The sequence below is a fragment of the Stegodyphus dumicola genome, chromosome 5 (genome assembly GCF_044657685.1).
Source record: "Stegodyphus dumicola isolate Sdum_Otavi_A_Nest chromosome 5, ASM4465768v1".
NCBI lineage: Eukaryota > Metazoa > Arthropoda > Arachnida > Araneae > Eresidae > Stegodyphus > Stegodyphus dumicola.
Genome location: NC_140772.1, coordinates 207,415,807 through 207,437,000, shown reverse-complemented (window position 1 = coordinate 207,437,000; position 21,194 = coordinate 207,415,807). Strand labels below are relative to the sequence as shown.

Below are 21,194 nucleotides of genomic sequence, written 5' to 3'. Positions count from 1 at the left end.
AAACATATGTAGATATTAATAATGAAGTATGAATCTGAAAGTTACATTTGTAGAAATAATAAAGTTTTTATTTAGAAATTCAAATCTGATACAGAGTTTTTAAGATGAATTTTATTTCGCTTTTTCATTTTCTTCAGGAAAAATGATGTAAGTCTTATAATTTTGACAATTTTCTTGACGAGTTCTGAATGATACAGAAGCGGGTATTTAAAAAAAGTTTAGTGCAATAAGAACAGATTTAATTATTGGAACTTAATGCAGAAAACGTGTGGAAGGGGAGTATATAAGTTATTTCTCTCGCCTTCTTAGCATGCCTTCCTGGTGTAGCGGTCAGCACGCTCGAAGTGTATTCGAGAGATCCGTGGTTCGAGTCTCGGCGAGGACATGGCTCATTTTTCATCTTTGCTGCTTTCCAAAAATACCTAATGTAACCTATACAAACCTAGCTACATGGACATTTTTCCTGGTTTTCGCATATGTAACGAGATCATGAACAAAATTTTATGTTGCGTAAGCGCCAAGAACGTTATATTTAAAAGACAAACCGTTTATTATAAACACAGAAAACGTTGATAATAAAAAGGCAAAAAAGTTTTGTAAGGCCATCTTGCTAAGAAAACTGATCATTGATATATATGATAAACTGAGAAAAGATTGAAAAAAGGTTAAAAAATGTCTTTCAACACATTGTATTGGTAATTCTAAACGTATGTTTCTGTGCTGCTTTTAAAATGTTTGTGATTATGCTGTTGAATTTTACCTAGTGTAAGCGGAAAGAAAATGATGATTAATAAAGCTAAAAAGGAAAAAAAAAAAAAAGTGTTTAGCAGGAGCAAGTGCAATAGCAGACTGACTTCAGTTCAGACTAGCTCAGCGCAAGCGTACAAAAACCTTAACAACCCTCCTGGGCAACCGTTAAAATCTGAAAGTTTCCTTAAAAAAAAAAAAAAAATCTTTGTTGTTGTTTGACGCACACATAATTGCATTTCTACAATTTAAAACTAAGTTTTCCAATTTTTTTTCTTTCCCACAATAGTTGCAACCTGTGACTAAAATTCAGCTTACAAAGAATATGTATTTTACCTTTATTTTTATTTTTATTTTTTTTTTTTATTTTTTTTTTATTTTTATTTTTATTTTTATTTTATTTTATTTTATTTTATTTTTTTTTTTTTTTTGCATCCCGAACTGCAAGATTTGTTTAGAAATACCCATCCATTAAAAAAGGTTGAATTACATAAAAGTGAGAATAAACTCCCCTTTTCTTCTCCGAAATAAAATAATCGAGCTAGTCTAAAATAAGATTGCATGAGTTGAGTACAAGAGTCACTGCGCTTTTTAAACTACGAGCAAGAATTAGGTAAAAATTTGACCAGCTGTGAATCGAGGAACGCATGAAAACACACTTTTCTCTCCTTTCAATCTTCCGAATCGGCACTTTTCAACTGCTGAACGATGCATTTGATGACGTACTTCCGGCGCTGCTTATCATTGGTTGTCTAGTTGATAAAAACAATTATGCCGTGAAGTTATTGTTATTCTATCTCGGGCATTAAACGTGTAAAGATGGCAATGAATGGCGGATTCCTTTTTGCATGCTTCGTTCTTCTTGTGGTTTCGGCGAATGCTACGTTTGGTGGCTACAGAGGCGAACCCAAAGAAGCAAAATGCGTGATATCTAATGGAAATATTGAAGGCATCATTAATTTCTCACAAATGGTAGGTAAATTACTCTTGATTCTCCGCACATTTAATTCAGGCTTATTAAACTGTATAAATAAACGGGAATTTTAAATATATTATGATATTCCGTATTTTTTTAGCACAAATGGACTTTAGTAAAGAAGAATCTTTAAACGGTATTTTGCGTCGAATCAGTTTAAATGTCCGAAATACGTTTCAAACTGTTGCCACCAAATATTATCATCCCATATTATATTTAAAGAAACTAAATAATGAAGAATCTACATGGATTCATGTATGTTTCTCGCACTGTGAAAAAACAACGGTACCTATAGAGCCATCAAATTTTAAATAACATAGTCTTTCACCCGAATATGGGCATCTGGAAGCCCGAATTTGGATTTTGGAATTTGTTTTATTGCCTATTTCAGATTTTGTAGAACTTTAACGAATTTTTGATTAAAAAACTCAATAATTTCAAAGCGAGCAATGGCACTGTAAGGAATAAAACATTTTTATCGCCAGCGCGCGATACTATCAGAAATTCTAAAGATAGTTTTAAATATATTTAGCCTTAATGTGGCTGTTTTTAAATATTTTTAGCCCTAGTGTGGCGCTAGCCTAAATCCTTTTGAAACATAAACGTGTCTGTAAATAAAAAATAATAAAAAATAAAATAAAATAAAATAAAATAAAATAAAAAAAAAAAAAAAAAAAAAAAAAAAAAAAACGAAATAAATATGCTGAAGTAACCATTAAACAGCTTACTTGAACGAAATATACGAAAAAGTACCAAGAGAGACAAAAACTTGAAAATAAATAATAACAACTTATTCGCTTTCTTTTATGTGTTGCAATTTTCTATTATGCACACAAAAAATTTCTTGTTTGCAAATAAAATTGTAAACTTCGTTTATATTTGCACGTAAATAATTATGAAATTCTTTATTTCTTACTACCCGTTTCAGCTACTGTACCTCATGGCAGGAGATAATTTTCATAAAGGATTTAACCTTGAAAGAAAATTACTAGATAATATCTTCATCATCAATTGTGGACACTCATTCGGCAGTCTGATTCTTTCCCCTATACATACTACCCATCCCTTTACCAGGCTTAAAAATTCCGTACCCGAATATTGTTTTCGCAGTCATTGGTCCTAGTCACTCTGCCAATTGCAGAAGTGTTTTGAATGACGAAAATATTCATGTTTTGGCAATGTCAGATTAAAAAAAGAATTAAGTTTTGACAAATAGCGATATCTAACTTTTGTAGACTTCCGATTCTTATGCTTATATTTGGGAAAGTTTTATACTTTTTTGAAAAAATAAAGGTGTTTGACTCCCGTTCGACAAAAATTGACTAAAGTATTTAATTTCAAAATTTTCAGTTTTTGATGCTATTATCAAGTTGCCTTGAAAGACAGGTTAATTAGTTAGAATGACTGGATGAAATAAGTTTAAATGAAGTGCAGCAAAAAAAATGTGTATAATTGAATAGGCAAGGAAGTTTTAAAGGTTTATCAGTTTTTTTTTGAAAGGAAAAGCAGACAAAGCATTTTATTAATTTAAAAATGAATTAATTCAATATTTATAATAATACATGAATAAATAAATAAATTTAATGAAAAATAATAAAAAATATTAGAAAAGTAAGGAAATAAATATAATAGTGAAAAAGTATTTATATTTGTCTCGCTCTAAATAAATAAATAGAAAAAAGTGAATTTATGGTAAATAAAAACGTAATAACGAAAAACGTAATAACGAAAAACGTAATAACGTAAAACGCTATTTTGAATTTTAATTTTAAAGTGTCAGCAATTTTGAAAAGTGGCAACACTGTCTCCATCAAAATTGAGACGGAGCTGGGATAATTTAACTCTTATTCTATATGGTGCTCACGGTCAGAGTTAGACTCAGTCTTTCACTCCTTACCATGGTAAAATTCATAGATTTGTTCTGATTTGATAAAACAAGTGAGATAAATCACAACTATAATTTAATGTAAAGTCAGATTTTTAAGGATTTATCACTTGAAAAAAAAAATGAATTAAAAATATCCAACATATTAAATGGTTTAGATTGTAATTGTCGCTTATAAGGGCTTTTTTTGAAAAAAGCTTTTAATGTGGTTTATGAGTAGAGAATCGTATTTCGAGGGTAATTGCCATTTTGACTAAAATGTAATGAAGAATTTTCTAACAGGATTATAGGAGTATTTCCTAACAACGCGGTAATAGATATTATGTAATAAAATGTATAAGGTTTAACATTGCTGAGATATTTGTATAAGGCTTAACAATTTTTTGACATATATAAATGATCTTTTATCCCATCATTTAAACTCATTAAACTAAAAAAGTTTACTGTAATAAGAACAGATTTAATTATTGGAACTTAATGCAGAAAACGTGTGGAAATTTAGAGTTTTGCGGAAAAAAAAAGTCATGTGATAAAAAATAGTAATTAAAAGTATACTAATATTTTGGCTAATAAAGTGACTAATATTTTAAGATGAAACCAAGAGCATACTGCCAAGCGTTCAGCAGATATTTGTAAGGAATTTTCTCCTTACTTACCGTATGTCTTCGCGGTGTAACTGGAAGCACGTTCGGCCAGAAATCGGGAGGTCGGCTAGCCGTCAGGTTTTCTGCTTTGAAAAAAATTAACGATTTTATAAGTAATACGCGAACTAAAATGTTGGTGTACGACAATTCATCACTACCAGGTTTTGGTGACTGGGTTCCCTTTTTCTCAGTCATCCTGTCAGTGGGAGAGAATGTAAAGAATTTTCTCCCTCCATATTGAATGCTTTCATGGCGTAATTGGAGGCACATCCGTTTGGAAATCGGAAACTTTGGAGTTTCAAACCTGGAAAGGTTGATTTTTCCTCTTTCTCGCTCTGCTAAATTCTAAACGGCTCTACAAATTTATTCATGCAGTCTTTTTGAAAACCTTGTATATTTGTATACAATCAGTTTCGGGTCGGAAAACAAAATTATGCTCTTGTAGAGTCATTAGGTATTTTTGATACGAGAAACGTGAAAAATGAGCAATGCCCTAGCCGGGACTCGAACTTGGACCCCTCTAATATGCGCCGAGTGTGCTCACGAAGGCGTGCACAAAGGAGGAAGAAAATATCTTATATACTTCCTTTTTTAAAGGGCGACTTGGGATTAGGGGACCCAAATGACAAATCATGGTGGTGACGAATTATTGCCCATCAGCTTTTAGTTCGGGCTCCACTCTAGAGTCAGGTTTCTTTCTGAAGCTGGTGATCATGAAAAATAAGCAATGCCCTCGCCGGGACTCGAAAGGGGACCTCTCGAATACGCGCCGAGTGTGCTACCGTTACAACACGAAGGCATGCAGAAAGGAGGAAGAAAATACCTTATCTGTAATCTTAGCTGTATTAACATTGATTTTATACGGGTTTTCCGTAATTCTGATGGAAAAGTCTGAAGACTAACGTGTTTCTTTTTAACTAAAAACAAAAAATTAAAGCTGCAGCTTCCATTTAACTGAAATATACGAAGACAAAAATATTAGCTAAAATTTTGCATTTCATAATATGTAAACTCGTTTCTTATAGAAATATCTTACAGCGTTTATAGAAGAACATTTTAGACAAAAAGATGATGTATTGGAAAAAGATTATTTTGTGGAGAAGGATAATTTAAACGGTACTTGTTAGCGCAAAGGAGCGTACCCCAAAAGGGCTATTAACCTCAAAACAGCATTTTGCGTCGGTTCATTATAAACGGCCTATTCCTTTTTAAACTTTTTTAACTGTTTTTCACTTACTACAAAGACTTGAACGCCAAACAGTAATCGATTATCGCTCAAATCGGGATCACGTGATCCTTCAGAAGCAGAACTTTCGTCTGATTGGTTGTCTCTGCTCGGGACCCGAGACATTTTCGGTGAAGTTTGAAAAATCCCGCTTAGCCGCAACATTGCTTCCGTAGCTAGGTGGGACTTCGCTTCAGGCGGGGCTCTTTTTTCTAGGAATCCTCCAGTTTAAACCAGTGCTACCAGAATCTCATTTCTCAGAAAAGTCCGGTCTAACCAACGAGATATATACTGGTAGAGAGCTTATAGCAACCTCCGACTGGTTCCAACATTAGTGTCACGTGACTGCTGGTCGAATTCCGAAAGTCCGGAAATACTTTACATTCATTTCTATGGGATGAAAGACGCCTGCTCTGCTTGGTCACATAAAATTTAATAAAAAATGGTTATCCGCTGCAGCGCCTATGGATGTAAAGAAAGTTTTGTAAAAGGGGGACCTGTAACCTTTCATAGCTAAGTTAAAACTGCATGATTCATTAATTTATTTCCAGTATTTTTGTCATTTTACTATCTCTGTTGAATTGGTTCGAAAGTTTCAGCCATATTGCATAAGAAAATTGCCGCTGTATATGACATTTTCAGCATGTATTAATAGCATCAAAATGTAATAAATACTGTGACATTATTTACTGGAATCACCTTTTACAAATAATTGCATTTTATGTTCTTTTTCCGTGTACTCCGTTGAAATAAAAAGCTGCGCCAATTGGCGCTAACCTTTTTTCGCCAAATCGTACGCGTTTTGGTTGCATAAACAAGTACTGCCTGCGATTTAAAAAAAAAAAAAAAAAAAAAAAAATGCTATTATTATTAAATTATTGAGATAAGATTGTGCGATATGTTTACTTTGTTAAAAAAAAAAAAAAAGAAAAGCTAATTCAAAATCTATAAATGAGCTGAAAATTTGTATACTAGTATATTAGCTAATAATGCATGAATAAATCCTAATTTTTTAAAATTTAGCTAATGCATAAGAATGATTTGGTAAAGCAGGAATAAAGTGGCAGTGAATTCGAACTTACCAAACATTATAAGGAATAAAATGGTATTAACTCGTTAATGTCAACAGATTGCGTATACTTAAAAGTGCCACCTATTTATAAACTAATCACTTCAATATTTGATTGCAGAGTTTTTGCTTTCATAGTAATATTTGTTTAATTTAAGATTTTTTAAAAACCTTTACCTTTAAAACTATTTTTTAGCAACATAAATATATCATAACTATAGAATTTTCTTTAATTTATAATGAAGATTACGTGTGTGTTAAGATATTTAGTAGGAGTTAAATTTAAAAAAAAAAAAATTCTTGAAAACAGGCCTTAACTTTTTGTTGCATACAAACAGTATATATATATAGTTTGTAAAAAAAAAAAAAAACCCATCAAAACTATATCTGAGTGAACTTTTGCAGGTTTGAATGAGGCTTTCATCATTATATCTTTACTAGTTTTTACTTTCTATTCATAAAAGCTTTTTTTTTTTTTTTTTTTTCTTTTCTGTGAAACAGTCAGTTTCATTAAAGCCCTGTTGTTAAAATAAAAGCATGTATTTTTAATTTGTAGTTTGTATTTTATTTACACTGTTTTATGTATTGATTTTTTAAAAGTAAATATCACATTCTTTATATATCTATAAAGATTTCTATGGTTTTACAAGCTAACTTTTTTTTAAAAAATTTATATTATCTTTATCTTTATCTTTTTGTATCATAAACTATATTATAACTTTGAATAGTAATAGTTTATAGTTCCAGCTGAAAGTTAACAGCCTGTAAGTATATATTTCATGAATAGCATAAATACATACAATGTGATTTTCTTTTCTCTTTAGGATGGAATGCATTAAAAATAAACGAGATTTTTTTACCTTCTCAAATATTATAACAGTAGTGCAATTAAGTTTTAAACATTATTCAAAATTAAAGTTTCCTCTCAATTTTTTATTATTTATTTTAGATTTTCTTCCTAAAATTATTTAACTTAAACATTTTAAATAATGGCGCAAATAATTTAAAGCGATTATTAAAAATATAGATAAAATATTCAGGAAAAAAGGGGTTAAGTTATATCCAAAAATAATTGTAAAAAATCGAATAACCTAATTCGAGGCCGTTGTCTGCCGACTGCCAGCAAACGGAAAAAAAAAGCACTACTAGCCATATCAGAAGCACGCCAAACTGGCGATAAACAGCCTAAGCTATCACTCCCCAAGAGCGCCAAGAGCTTAAGTCACGTGGTATATGTTGGAGACATCCTAGCAGACGAATTCTCTGTGGGTGAGCCGTCTACCTATTATATGAAGTCGTTGGGTCTAACAGGGACTGTAGCCATGTGTGATAACCTCTTAACAGGCACGTAAGGCTACGGCCAGGTGCATATAAGCATTCTGTACCGCGCCACGCACATAGGGAAAAATCCCTCCTCGTGATTGCATATGGCTTCCGATGATATCATTTCCTCTAAGCTTAAGAAGATCTTGACTTTGCTTGAGCTCGAGGGTACACCTCCATACTATTCGTTTCCATTTTGATAGCAGTACCAAAAAGGTTATTACTTATTTGTTACGTTGCATTTTTGTTGCTATGAGATTACTCTTACGACTGTGCAATGGGGTGAATTTAATATAAATATGTAGTGTTTTCCCCCCTAGACAGAAAAAGCATTATTTCTTCTTGTGGTAACTCCGTAAATGTGTATTAAGTCCAGAGATTTTTAATACTGGTATTCGCAATTTAAAACTCTTCATACTAAGATTATTAATTAATTCATTATTATAATTATTAATTCATTATTTCATGTCCATTAAGTATCCATTCTCTGCACATGCCATCTCCGAGAGCATGAGAGAAGTAAATTTTCGGAAATAGCAAAACGACGTTGGGAGCTAACATAGGACACAGTGAATTCACAACATTTATAATCAGTCTGAAAAAATAAAATTTATTTTTGAAGTTACACTAATATAGACTTGGAAGAGAAATAGAGATACATATTTTAAATTGAATAATACTCATTTTTTAATAAGTAATGTCTTTTCTACCTTTGAAAAATAGTATTTGTCAGAGAAGGAAGTTTCTTTTCTTATATATACACGCGTATTAAATTCAGCGACAATTCTGAATGAGCATTTTTACCTCTTTCATTTAAGGCGACAGAATATTAGAAATGACATGAACATTAACACGGGTATAATTTGCAAATGAAATATTTTCTGCAATATGAAAGGAATAGGTCTATTAACAGCATCTTTGAAATTAACAACATCTTTGAAAGATTCTATAATTCTATGATTCCAGGAAACAGGAACCCATCTGCAGAACGCTGCAGCTAAATTGTTTCGTTTCAAAGAAAACAAAATAATTTTCACACTTCCGTGCCGCTCATGCGCGTCATTCATCGAAAATAAAACCTTAAAAATCCTGTCTAAACGTCATTTACGCCACAAGAGAAAATGATTTCATCGGTTAGTATATCCAGTTACAAGTATGGAATTTTCCCTATGCACGTGCGCAGTACAGAATGCTTATACGGCCGGGACGTAGCAAAATAGGCTTAAAGCAACGACATATGCAGAATACAAAACACGCTTTACTGAGATGTTCCGAGCTCTTCTACGGAAGCGACTGAACTTCCCATTAAATAATGGTTCTGCCTCATTTACATAAGACACGAAGCTAAAAACTCACTCTGGCAGGAGGTAGGAGGTAGGAAACAAGAGAATAAAGGAAAAGGTTTCAAAATTAAAAATAACTCTAATGAAATTAAAACAATCCCTACATCATGTTTACAGTTTTTGGTCCTATGAATTGCGATTTATAATGCGATGATAGTGTTTAGACCTGATTTTTAGCCAACGAATGAATTAATTTTTACTTTATCGTCCAGTTTGTTTGATGAAAACTAAACCATCTTTTAATGAAAATCGTGTAATTTATTGAAATGCAGGAATGAAAATTTAATATTCTATTCAAAAGGGGAGCAAAACAACATAGGTGTTTCTTATAGAGATGTAAATGTGTAATAGTTTTTCCTCAGAAAGAAAAATATATATATATGTAACAGACCTATTTAAGTGTAATTGAACTATTTTATTCATGCCATGAACTCATGAATTGTAACCGAACTATTTTATTTAAACGCCATCTCGTGGCGATATGAAAAAACGTCAGTCGACCTCCAGCCGCCATGATGATAGCATACTATGTTATGTTATTCTCAATGTTTGATGTTCCATTTCGTTTATGTTTCATTTTTATATATATTTCTTTTGTTTGTAACCGTTCCTGTGTGCTCTGTTAATAAATCCTTTTAAAGCTAGCCGGCATTAGTGTCTATTGAGGAACGGCTACATCACATATATAAATTTTTATCAATAACATTTAATAATTTAACGCTTTTTTAATAGTACCCTGTATCAGACTGTATGATTGCCTATATTGGAATATTTTAAAACTCCTTCTGAACTGGTAGCGAAATTATAATTGCCAAAGGAGTTACCTAAGCTGATCTTGGTAATTATAACTTATTCAAGTTTATCTACATATCTTGGTGAAAAAGTACTGGAACGAACATGTGTATTTTGAGTATTTGAACAAAATATTTTAAAAATTAGCTCCAACTCCAGACACAATAAAGAAGAGAGTACTTGAACACTTTTTCGTGAGAGTTCTGAATTTACGGATATAAAATACAGTAGACTCCCGATTATCCGCGGGCGGATTATGCGCGGAACGGATTATCCGCGCCTGCTGCACAAAGTGTTTTTTTTTTTCCTTTCTTTTTACAAGCGTAAAGCAAAGAAAATAAAAATGTTCACAAAACTGAGCGAAACGTTAAATTTGCTAAACATCGTGCTTATTTATGGCAAAAATATCAGAGGCCTTCTCGGAACCTTCCCCTCTGATGAGTAAGTGATTTCTTGTTCATCCTTGCAGTGCCCGCTCCACCTCCCTCTCTCGTCTTAATCTTACTGACACGTTCACTTTCTTCCTACTCACCGTTGTTAGTTTAAGCCTGATAGTGTTTGCAAACCGGTCGGAGTTAATTTCTTATCTTTTATTGTGTTCAGTGCTTGTACTTTTTGGTTTTGTGTTTTTCGTTACCGATTTAAAATGTCAGGAAAACGAAAGAAGGTTGTGTTAACGATTGCGCAAAGGCATTGACAGAGTGGTTAGCTCAAGTTCGTTCTTTGCGGCGAAGGCAAAAACCTTTTTTGAGTTGTTAGGCCTGAAAGGAAATTTTGATGCGTCTTTTGGCTGGTTGACTTTAAGCAGCGAGAAATAAGTTCGAGAAATTGGACTTCATGGGGAGAAACTTAGTGGAGACCAACAAGCAGCCGACGATTTCCACCATGAATTTGAAGAATTTGTTTTAAAAGAAGAGCTACCTTTTGAACAAATTTACAATGCCGACGAATCGGGACTTTTGTGAGAATGTCTTCCCACTCCCACTTTAGCATCTGAAAGTGAAGGTAAAGCGGCGGGTCCTAAAAGCAGCAAGGAAAGGATCACTATCATGTCTTGCAGTAACGCCACCGGTGGACATAAACTTAGACTTGTTGTCATTGGAAAGTAAAAAAAAAAAAAAACCGAGATCTTTCAAAAGCACAAGGATAGAAAATTTGGTTCGAAAAAATCTTTGTTCTTCAAGTGCGTAAACATCTTAAATCGAAAAACCTGCCTGATAAAGCTGTGCTATTGATCGTCAACGCACCTTCTCACCCAGCAACAAGCGTGCCAAAGTCTTCTGATGGACAAATTTTTGCAAAGTTTCTCCCTTTCTACCCCCAAACGTTACTGCGCTAATCCAACCCATGGACCAAGGAGTCATTGCAACAATGAAGAGAACATACCGAACCAAGCTGCTAATGACCAAAATTGAAGAAGGTTATGATCTGAAAGAGTTTTGGAAATACTACACAATCTTGAACAGCATTTACGATATTGCATCTTAATGGGACTCAGTAAAACCGTCAACCCTCATAAAATCATGGAGAAAACTCATGCCTAATGTTGAAGCCAACAACAACCTAACCCCTTTGAATTGTGAAGAAGAGAATGAAGATGTAGACACGCCCACGGCAACTCGATATGGTGAACCACGATATGGTGAAAACAGTTCCGGGTGATGAGAGCGTCGATGCTGAAAACATTAAGTGTGACGTCAACGAACCTGGCTTCGAACGCTTGACAGATGATGAAATTGTGAAGAAAGCAAGGGAAGAGATCGAGAATGAAGGAGAGCGAAGTGAAGACGAAGAAGAGCCCACTGTGCAGATGCGGAAGACTCACGAAGCGGCTTTGCAATAAGTCGACGGACTGCTGAGCTATTTAGAAGAACAAGACAACGCGGAGTTGGCCGAGAAACTTATGCTACGAAAAATGCAATCTCGGATCAAGAGAAAATGCATCCAAAGCAAGAAGCAAACACAAATGACTGATTTTTTCTAAAAGGTGTAGTTTTACAGTTATGCTTTCGTAATTACATAATACATTACAGTATTAAAACAGTACATATGTTTTAATTTTTCTGTATCCTCGACGCCTCTCGTAAGTACAAAGCACTTTTCTGTTTTCATTAACAAAATGCATTTTAGGTTAGTTTTGAGTGATATACTAAAATATTAAGCGTTAGTTAAACATTTCCTGCTGTTTATTTTACGTTTTATTGTACATAAAACGATTTTTCAAAGTTGGAATGACTGTTTTCTCTTTTGCTATACCCGTTTTTAGCTTTTTTCGGATTATCCGCGATTTTTGTTATCCGCGGCGGCCGCGCCAACCAATTCTGCGGATAATCGGGAGTGTATTGTATAAAAAAATTTTTTTTAAGTTAAAGATAAAATGTATGATTGTTGAGAAAAGAAAGCGGCCGCAAGTATTACAAGACTTTGCAAACTGTATTTTGAATTTTGTGCCCCCTCCAAAAAAATTCTGAAAGGTTTTAGATTATAAAGTGCATCCAAAGGGGCGATTTTGTGTGTTACCTTTATTTATTAAATATCATGTTCTTTGCAGTTGAACCATGAAATTCAGTTTAAGAGCAATATCGCGAAATAATTTTAAAATGAGCTTATCTTTAGAATTCCCAATACACAGTCTCGCGCTCTGGAGATAAAAATATTTTTTCTGTACAGCGTTGCCATCGTTCGCTTTGAAATCCTTGAGTTTGTTAATCAAAAATTCGTCAAGGTTTTCAAAAAATGAAATCGATAACAAAACAAATTCCAAATTTGGGCTTCCAGATGCCCATACTAGCAGGAGGTTTACGTTATTCAAAATTCGATGGCTTTAAGTACCGTTGTTTTATCACAATCCGAGAAAAATGCATACATTTATGCAGATTCTTCATCATTTAATTTCTTTAAATATAATACAGGGCGATAATATTTGGTGGCAACATTTTGAAAGTGAAACAACGCTTGTAGTAAATCAAAGCAAAATGCCAAAACGAAGTTAATAATTCTGGGCAAATTGCCCCTTTGGACTATAAATACGACGAATTTGGATCTTTTTCATTTCTCTCTGCAATTGTATATAATTCCTCTGATAAATGCTTTTGATGCCAATAATTAAGTTCTCTTTCCACCCTTCTGTGACAATGTCAAAAGAAACATCAACTATTACCTCTCATTGCGCCAATAGTGGACACCTTGAAAAACCTGTCTGAATAAAAAAAAAAAAAAACACTGTAACAAAAAGGAACAAACAAAAGAAAAGCATAAAATAGAAATCGCCGCTTTTTTGTTTTTTAATATCCTGTCGAATAAATTTCCGTTCTTACTTGACTGACCGTCACGTGCTTTCTTCAAATAATCAGTGAGCTCCGAACGACGCATGAACCACTAATCTCGAAGCGGGTTATTTTCTGAAACCTTTTCGCAGGATGGCTCCGTGTAATTTTCCCTCCGTCATATTCTTTTGCTTCACAGTTTTGTGGGCAACTTCGAAAGCAGCCTTGCCTATAGAACAAGCGACTCGATCTAAAGGACAAGATGATTGTAATATCAAAAGCGCCATTTGCAGGATGCATAACAGAACAGTATCAGGAGCGATTACTTTGAAATATCAAGTGAGTTATTTATTTTTATAAATTAGTTTCAAAACTGGGGAAAAAGAAAAAAGAAAGAAAGCATTGGACATGTTTGTAACCATGAAGTGGCAGATCCGCTAAACAGAAAAGATAAATAAAAAACAAAAATAAAAAAAATCTGAATGCCTTCAGATTTTACATTATGCGCAGAGGGGCGTTTTTTTAACGTTTTGTGTGTTACGTTTATTTATTAAATAACATGTTCTTCGCACTTAAACTATAAAATTCAATGCAACAACAATATCGCAAAAATTTTGAAATGAGCATTTGCTATACACAATCTCGCGCACTAGAGATAAAAGTGTTCTTTTTTAGTCCAAAGGGATTTGAATCCCGAAGGACTATTAGTTTCGTTTTGGCATTTTGCGTCGGACGGATAAATGTCGGTTCACTTTTCAAACTGTTGCCATAAAATGTTAGAGTCCTGCATTATATTTGAAGAAATTAAATAATGAAAATCTGCGTAAATGTATGTATATTTCTCACATTGTCATAAAATAACGGTACATAGTGTCATCGAATTTTGAATAACGTAATCCTCCAACGAATATGAGCATGTGGAAGACCAAATTTGAAATTTGAAATTTGTTTTATGATCGATTTCCTATTTTTTAAAACTTTGACGAATTTTTGATTAACAAACTCAAGGATTTCAAAGCGAGCAATGGCAACGTTGTGCAGAAAAAACATTTTTATCTCCAGCGCGTGAGTCTCTGTATCGGAAATTCTAAAGATATGCTCGTTTTAAAACTATTTTGCGATATTGCTGTTGCACTGGATCTTATGGTTTAAGTGCGAGGAACATGATATTTAATAAAGAAAGGTAACATACAAAATGTTAAAAAACGCCCCATCTGGACGTAATTTAAAATCTGAAAACATTTCAGATTTTTTTTTTTTCGTACAGTGTTACTGCTCGCTTTGAAATCGTTAAGTGTGTTAATCAAAAATTCGTTAAAGTGTTACAAAATATGAAGTCAATAATAAAACAAATTTTAAATTCTAAATTAGGGCAGATGTCCATATTCGGTGGAAAATTACGTTATTCAAAATTTGATGGCTCTAGATATCGTTCTTTTATAACAACGCTCGCTTTGAAATCGTTGAATTTCTTAATAAAAATTTTTTTAATGTCTGACAAAATATGAAATAGATAATAAAACAAATTCCAAATTACGGCTTCCAGATGCCTATATTCGCTGGAGCATTACGTTTTCAAAATTGGATGGCTCTAGGTACCGTTGTTTTATCACAATGCGAGAAACATACATACATTTATGTAGATTCTTCATTATTTAATTTCTTTAAATATAATACAGGGCTATAATAGTTGGTGGCAACAGTTTGAACAGTGAATCAACGCAGGAAGTGAATCGACACAAAATGCCGAAACGAAATTAATAGACCTTCTGTGAAAAAAAAAAAAAAAAAAAAAAAAAAAAAAAAAAAAAAAAGTACTTTATGTCTTAAAATTCTTAAAATTATGGATTACAATGTCTGAGATTTTACATATTAAAGAAGCGCAAAAAACTGACATTTATATCTGTTTTGTAACTGTACATTAGTCTGGTCTCTAAAGGATTATATTCATCACATGAAACTTATTTTTATCTATCCATTTATGTATTCCTGTTGTTTCAATCAGAAAAACAGATAATGATACTTGCTAGTGGCTTTGTAGGAAAAGCTTCTAAACACTGTTTTTCAATTTGTTCAAGGTTCGGCAGCAGAACGAGCTGATTCCATGAAAATTTCATTAGTTTGACACAAATGCATATAAGGTATTTCTCCCACCTTCTTGGCGTGCCTTTGTGGTGTGGTGGTCTGCACGCTGAGCCGGTATTTCAGAGGTCCGTTGTTCGATTCCAGGCGAAGGAGATTGCAAATTTTTCACCTTGCCTGCTTCCAAAAATCACATAATGTTTCTACAAGCGTTTTAGTTTTTGAATGAAAATTCTCATCAAAGGCTTCCATTTCTGTAGTTAATTTATGCCCTTAAAAATGGTCTGTTCATTCGGAACGAAGTAAATATACCATACATAACATTTTCATATATTATTCTTATGTTTTTATTATTTATTGAGATATGCAGCTTATCGTAATTTGTGAACCATTATATATGCTAATATATATAGTTAGAGGCTATGCTGGTGTGATAAAGATATGAGCCTCACCTTAAATTGTAGATTTAAATAAAAATATTTTGCACGTACTTACAATTAAATGTATTTTTTTTATCATAAATTAATAATTATAAACATTTAATGCATTATATATTAGCAAAGCTAATTATTCGATGTTGTTTCCCTATGTTATTATATTATTATATTGCTCCGTTTGTAAGAAAATATGGCTAATATTCACTTCTAGGCTGTATACTTATTGTTCATTTTTCGTGAAATATTAGTGTCTTCAGAACAACTGATTCATTGCAGTGGCTTTGATATGTTATCACCGCATTGTTCACTTCTTTTTCGTGCATTAATAATTAGATGTTTATGTTTATTAGAAGGGAATTGTCTCATATTTCACAGAAAACAAATCATGCAAACTTTCATTTTACAAACATTCTAGACAACCGATTTTGTAAAATTGAAGCAAGTTATTCAATTTTTGACGATATATGCATCTAACAGAATTGTAAGATCCTTGCCGCTCTGTTTTATTAACAAATGCACATATATGATGTACATCACGTTATCATTTTATCTGTACTTTCTCTGTCTGTACTTTCTGTCTATCTGTACTTTCGTCGGTTCCCTCCAGTATTAAAATTACACTGCAAGTCATTAAAATTCCTACACCAGAAATGACAACAAATGGAAGAATCTTATTTTATTGTACATACTGGGACTCATAAAAAATACTGGGGATAAGAAACTTCCAAACATTTAGTGATTAAAATTTAACTATTACTCCAAAACTTAATCTATTGCATTGCTTTCTGTGTCTAAATACCATGCTAAATCTATTACGAATAATGTTGAATATAACTAATGAATAAATGAGATGTTTTAAGTACCCTGCTCTTATATATGAAATTAAAGTATTGAGCATTGTTGTACAAATGTTATGAAGAGCCAGTTCTAGCTGGCGTTTCTGGTAAAACACATGAAAGAAAGATTTTAAAACCTGGCAAAGATACAGTGTAAGATTTAGGAGCTATTCTATGGGTTAACTTGGCGCGAAGAAATTGAGACTTCTGATGCGAGAAAATTTACAATTTTTTATTGGAATTGTGAAAAGTCTGAGAAGAAATTAGCTGAACTATTGAATTTGAAATAATATCTATTGTTGAATTTAATTCTGAAATGTTGTAAAACAAATTTGCTTGAAAAAAAAAAAAAAAAAAAAAAAAAAAAAAAACCCACGAACGAAGTATTCAAGGAGATTCACTGAACTCGAAGAGAAGTGGATCTTTGGAAACGTTACTTAGAATCTTAGAACTAGTGAAGTCAGATTAAACTTAAGAGCTCCGCGAATATTTAGCAAATCTAGGAATGCAGAAACTGTTAAAAATATTTTAAGAAAATTTAACGTTTTTGGCCGAATAGCTGGAAGAAAACTATTTCTCATTAATACGAATCGAAGAGCATGATTACATTTCACTAAGAACTGTATTAAAAAGCATCAAAATATTTGTAATTCGGCTATATTTGTAGATGAAAGTAAATTTAATATGTTGGCAGTGATTAAAACTATAATGAAAACCGAATACTGAACTTAGAGTGAAGAATCTTACTCCATCAGTAAAATATGGTGGATGTAGCCTAGTGGTCTTAGGCTGTATGAATGTCTGTAGCATTTAAATTCTATATTTTATTGATTGTAAAATTAATAATTTTCTGCATTTGAATACGTTTTGAAACACAGCTCACCAGAACTGGGCTTATTATCGTATTGAAACTTTATCAAAAACGGTGAAAGGAAGCAAATTGCTCATGTTTATCTATCCCATGTAATCAAAACGCTTTAATCCAGACTTCACTCCTCTTGAGCATATTTGGGATCATTTGCAAGATAAAATTAATTCAAATTTGTCTAGCTTGAAAAAAAATAAGGCAGAATTGAAAAAAGAAATGTACTTAGAGGAAAACTCACGATGTGAGAGGGAAAAACAGTAAATCTCAGTCAAAATTTTACGAAATCTCTGCCTAGAAGCCAGTGAATTCTTAAAAAAATGGAGGTCCAATGCATTATTAGAGCAGTTCTTATGGAGTTTCCTTTTTAATACGTTTGTGTGTCCCAATACATTTTTTTACCACTGCTTTCTCGTTTATACACGAAAGGCATAAAATTTTATTTATTAGCTAAATTTAAGATTTTCGACTTCGTTTATGTCTAAGGTATGGCACGTAATTAAGCATTTCTTTTATATTAAATATTGAATTATTCTTCCAAAAATGTCCGAAAACTTGTTCTCCACCAATTTTTTTTATTCATTTTGTGAGCTATGATAGACAAATGGAACCCTTCAGGGGTCCATATAACTCGTTTATACACGAAAGATGTAAAATTTTATTTATTAGCTAATTTTAAGATTTTCGACTTCGTTTATGTCTAAGGTATGGCACGTAATTAAGCATTTCTTTTATATTAAATATTGAATTATTTTTCCAAAAATAATGAAAACCCAAAAATAGTGAACCTAAAGCTTGTTCTTCTCCAATTTGTTTTACTCATTTTGTGAACTATAATGGAAGAAGACATGATTAAATTTGAAGGTCGTTCGAAATATATAGCAAGCAGAATTTAGTATCCAGAGTTGTCATTTCTGGAGGCAACAGTGGCCCTAATTCGGCTGGGCTTTCAGTCGAACTGAGCTTGGATGACAGATACGGGTACTTCATTCAATGCGGCTTCAAGTCTATGCCAGAGTTCATCAATTATAGTAGTTAGCAAATTCTGGCGTGGGAGTCTCTCGCAACCAATTATTAAAATGTTCTCATTGTGTGAGAGATCTGGAAAATGGTCTAGTCAGACAACATTTGAACACCCTCTTTATCGAGGAGGTCAAGATAGCACGGGCAAAACGGGTCGTGCATTATGTTATTGAAAGATGATGTCATGCAGCTCTCGAAGATAGGGCACAGCCACGGACGCTAATACGTCAGAAATGTAACGGCGGCTGTCTCCATTACCGACTATGCAAACAAGATGTGATGGAAATATGTAGCCGGTTACACCCCATATCACCACGGCAGGTACTTTGCACGTATGACGTCCATCGTGATGCTGTACGCAGAACAGAGATTTGTGTAAAAAGAAGAGATGGTTCCTCTCCTGTGACCACGTTGTGTCACGTGGTCACAGTGTCACGTTGGTCGCAAAAGTATAGGTGCGTTTGTCTCTGATACAACATCATGTAAGTGGCAACAATGACCACCGTTCTGACAGTCCGTTATGTTGCAGACGTCGTCGCACTATTCGTGGAGACATTTGTCATCCTATGCACGGACCAAGCTTGTGAGTGAGGGTACATAACGAATGATGCTGCAATGCCCAGAAGTCAATATACCTGTGCTGTCGGGAGTTAGTAGCCAAGGCCGCTAAGATTCTGCATGGCGTGCAGTATGGTCCTTTTGGATATATCGATTCCATATTAGCCTGTTTGTCATGGGATCCTGATCAAATCTGATGCGGATATTTTCTGGCCAGTCATGGATCTGCTATTGAAAACATATAGGGGCGTACGTCCTTCTATCATTGTTCCTCCCCGTACCATCATACCTGCATTACCTAAACGTATGTGTTTTATAATATTTGAAGGAAAATCTCGCGTTCCTGACTGCTCCAGAGGTAAACAAGTTCAGAATCAGATGCTAAACTAAGCGTCGACATTTATTAATTTTTTTAATATGTGTTGGGTGTGCTGCGTTAACCATGAGACCGATTATTATCGACCAGGAGGGTTACAACACACTCGTATCATTATTATATGACATTACTAAGCCGTACATATTACAGTACATTAAGTTTCAACAGATCAGTAAAGAGAACATGGAGATTGGAGAAACATTGAGGTTCACTCCAGTTCTGATATTCTTTGCATGAATTAAAACGGTCATTCTTTTGCTGCGAAGACGGTGAAATGTATACCTTTGGTTTTCCCTGACGTATATAAATTTTCCGGCGATACAACAGTTCCGGCTACAAGCTCTGAACTTAACTGACTTCCTGTTACGACGGGCAGTTACTGTCAAATATCGACTTGGAGAAACAGTTATTATTCCATTGTGACCTATTCCAAGCATCCTTGCAACAGTTCCAAATTTCCGAAATTGTTTCCATACCGTAGAGACTATCTGTCTTGAAATCTCATTGCTTTCATGATTGTCTGCCCTGCTTCTAAACGGACGATGATTCGCTAGTTCAAAGATTTTTACAAATGATATTTTGGAGCCGTAGCAAACCGTATTGAGTCTGAAATCAAACGCTCTACTGCAGAAATTCACTCAGATAATTAACATTGTGCAGAGCGCTTGTTTCACCGTTAGATGAGTTAACATCTTGATTCGCATATCAGAAACCGTTTGATCACTTTTAATTGTATAATTCTAATTAGGCTTGTTTTTCACACATTCCGTGCAAAAATGGATTATATCGATTGGATATTTCATAGAATATCAAAGTGGGGTATTGCAAAGATAAATTTGGATAAGTGTACTTCTGAGAGGTCTTCACGTAGGGTTTTTCGAATGCGAAAATTTCGAAAATTTCCGTAATTTTTCGAACATTTCCGTAAATGTTTCTTTCTATTTGCAGTTGAGGGTAGCTAGTAGGTCTGATAGCGTTAAAAGTTAGGCGTAGCTGGAAGGTCTGATCAGTAAGAAAACAATCTAATTGATGCCATTCGCTGAATAAGATATTTTTGCGAACGATCGAGCAAAGTACATTCAAAGACAGTGGTTTTAATTACAGAACTCAAAATGCCAGGGTTTAATTCCTTTTTACATATATTGCTGTCTAATATACTACATATATATATAATGTAATATATAATTTACATTAATACCTAATATACTTTATATATATTAATACTATATTAATCGCATTATATTTTAAAATTTAGTTGCCAATTAATTTGCATTTAAATCCTCCTCTCGGAGGAAAACCTTTACTATGGCTGGAAGCTTGCATCATCTGGTCTACAACTTATCAAAACGGAATTTAATATTGATAAGAAATGAAGGTGACCTTGCATCCTTAACCTGTCGTGAAGTGAAAGCGGAAGTTTCTTCTAGCATCATTAAGCGTTATTCCATTCTATCAAATTAACAAAATAGGGTTGTTTTTCACTAACTTTTCCCCTTTTTAAAATGCCTAAGGTAATGAGTGGCACACATTACTGGAAGGATTTCTTTCCCAAGCAACTGGTTTATCACGTGCAAGCGGCGAAAACATTAGTAACCTACTCAAAGAATATTCAGGCCATGCAGTATATCACCCGATTGAAACAAACGGTAAAGTACAGGAAATATGTAATTTCTGAGTGCTGTGAGGACTGCGTTTTCGATGCAGGAAGGTTGCAAAGACCGCACTTTTCCTTTGTTTCTTTGAATAT

At 33.5% G+C, this 21,194-nt stretch overlaps 1 protein-coding gene across 2 annotated transcripts in view; it reads left to right on the top strand.

Annotated features, from left to right (window-relative positions):
• Nucleotides 1-1,543: 1,543 nt before the first annotated feature.
• Nucleotides 1,544-21,194, top strand: part of LOC118194543 (superoxide dismutase [Cu-Zn]-like) — a 41,106-nt gene continuing 21,455 nt past the window's right edge. The window contains exon 1 of one of the 2 annotated variants that reach the window (XM_035365683.2): nucleotides 1,544-1,719. In XM_035365683.2, the coding sequence (XP_035221574.1) occupies nucleotides 1,567-1,719 (153 nt within the window). In that variant the 5' untranslated portion in view covers nucleotides 1,544-1,566. Of the gene's footprint in view, nucleotides 1,720-13,362; nucleotides 13,610-21,194 lie in introns of those variants that run through there. The other variant, XM_035365682.2, reaches the window with a different exon arrangement.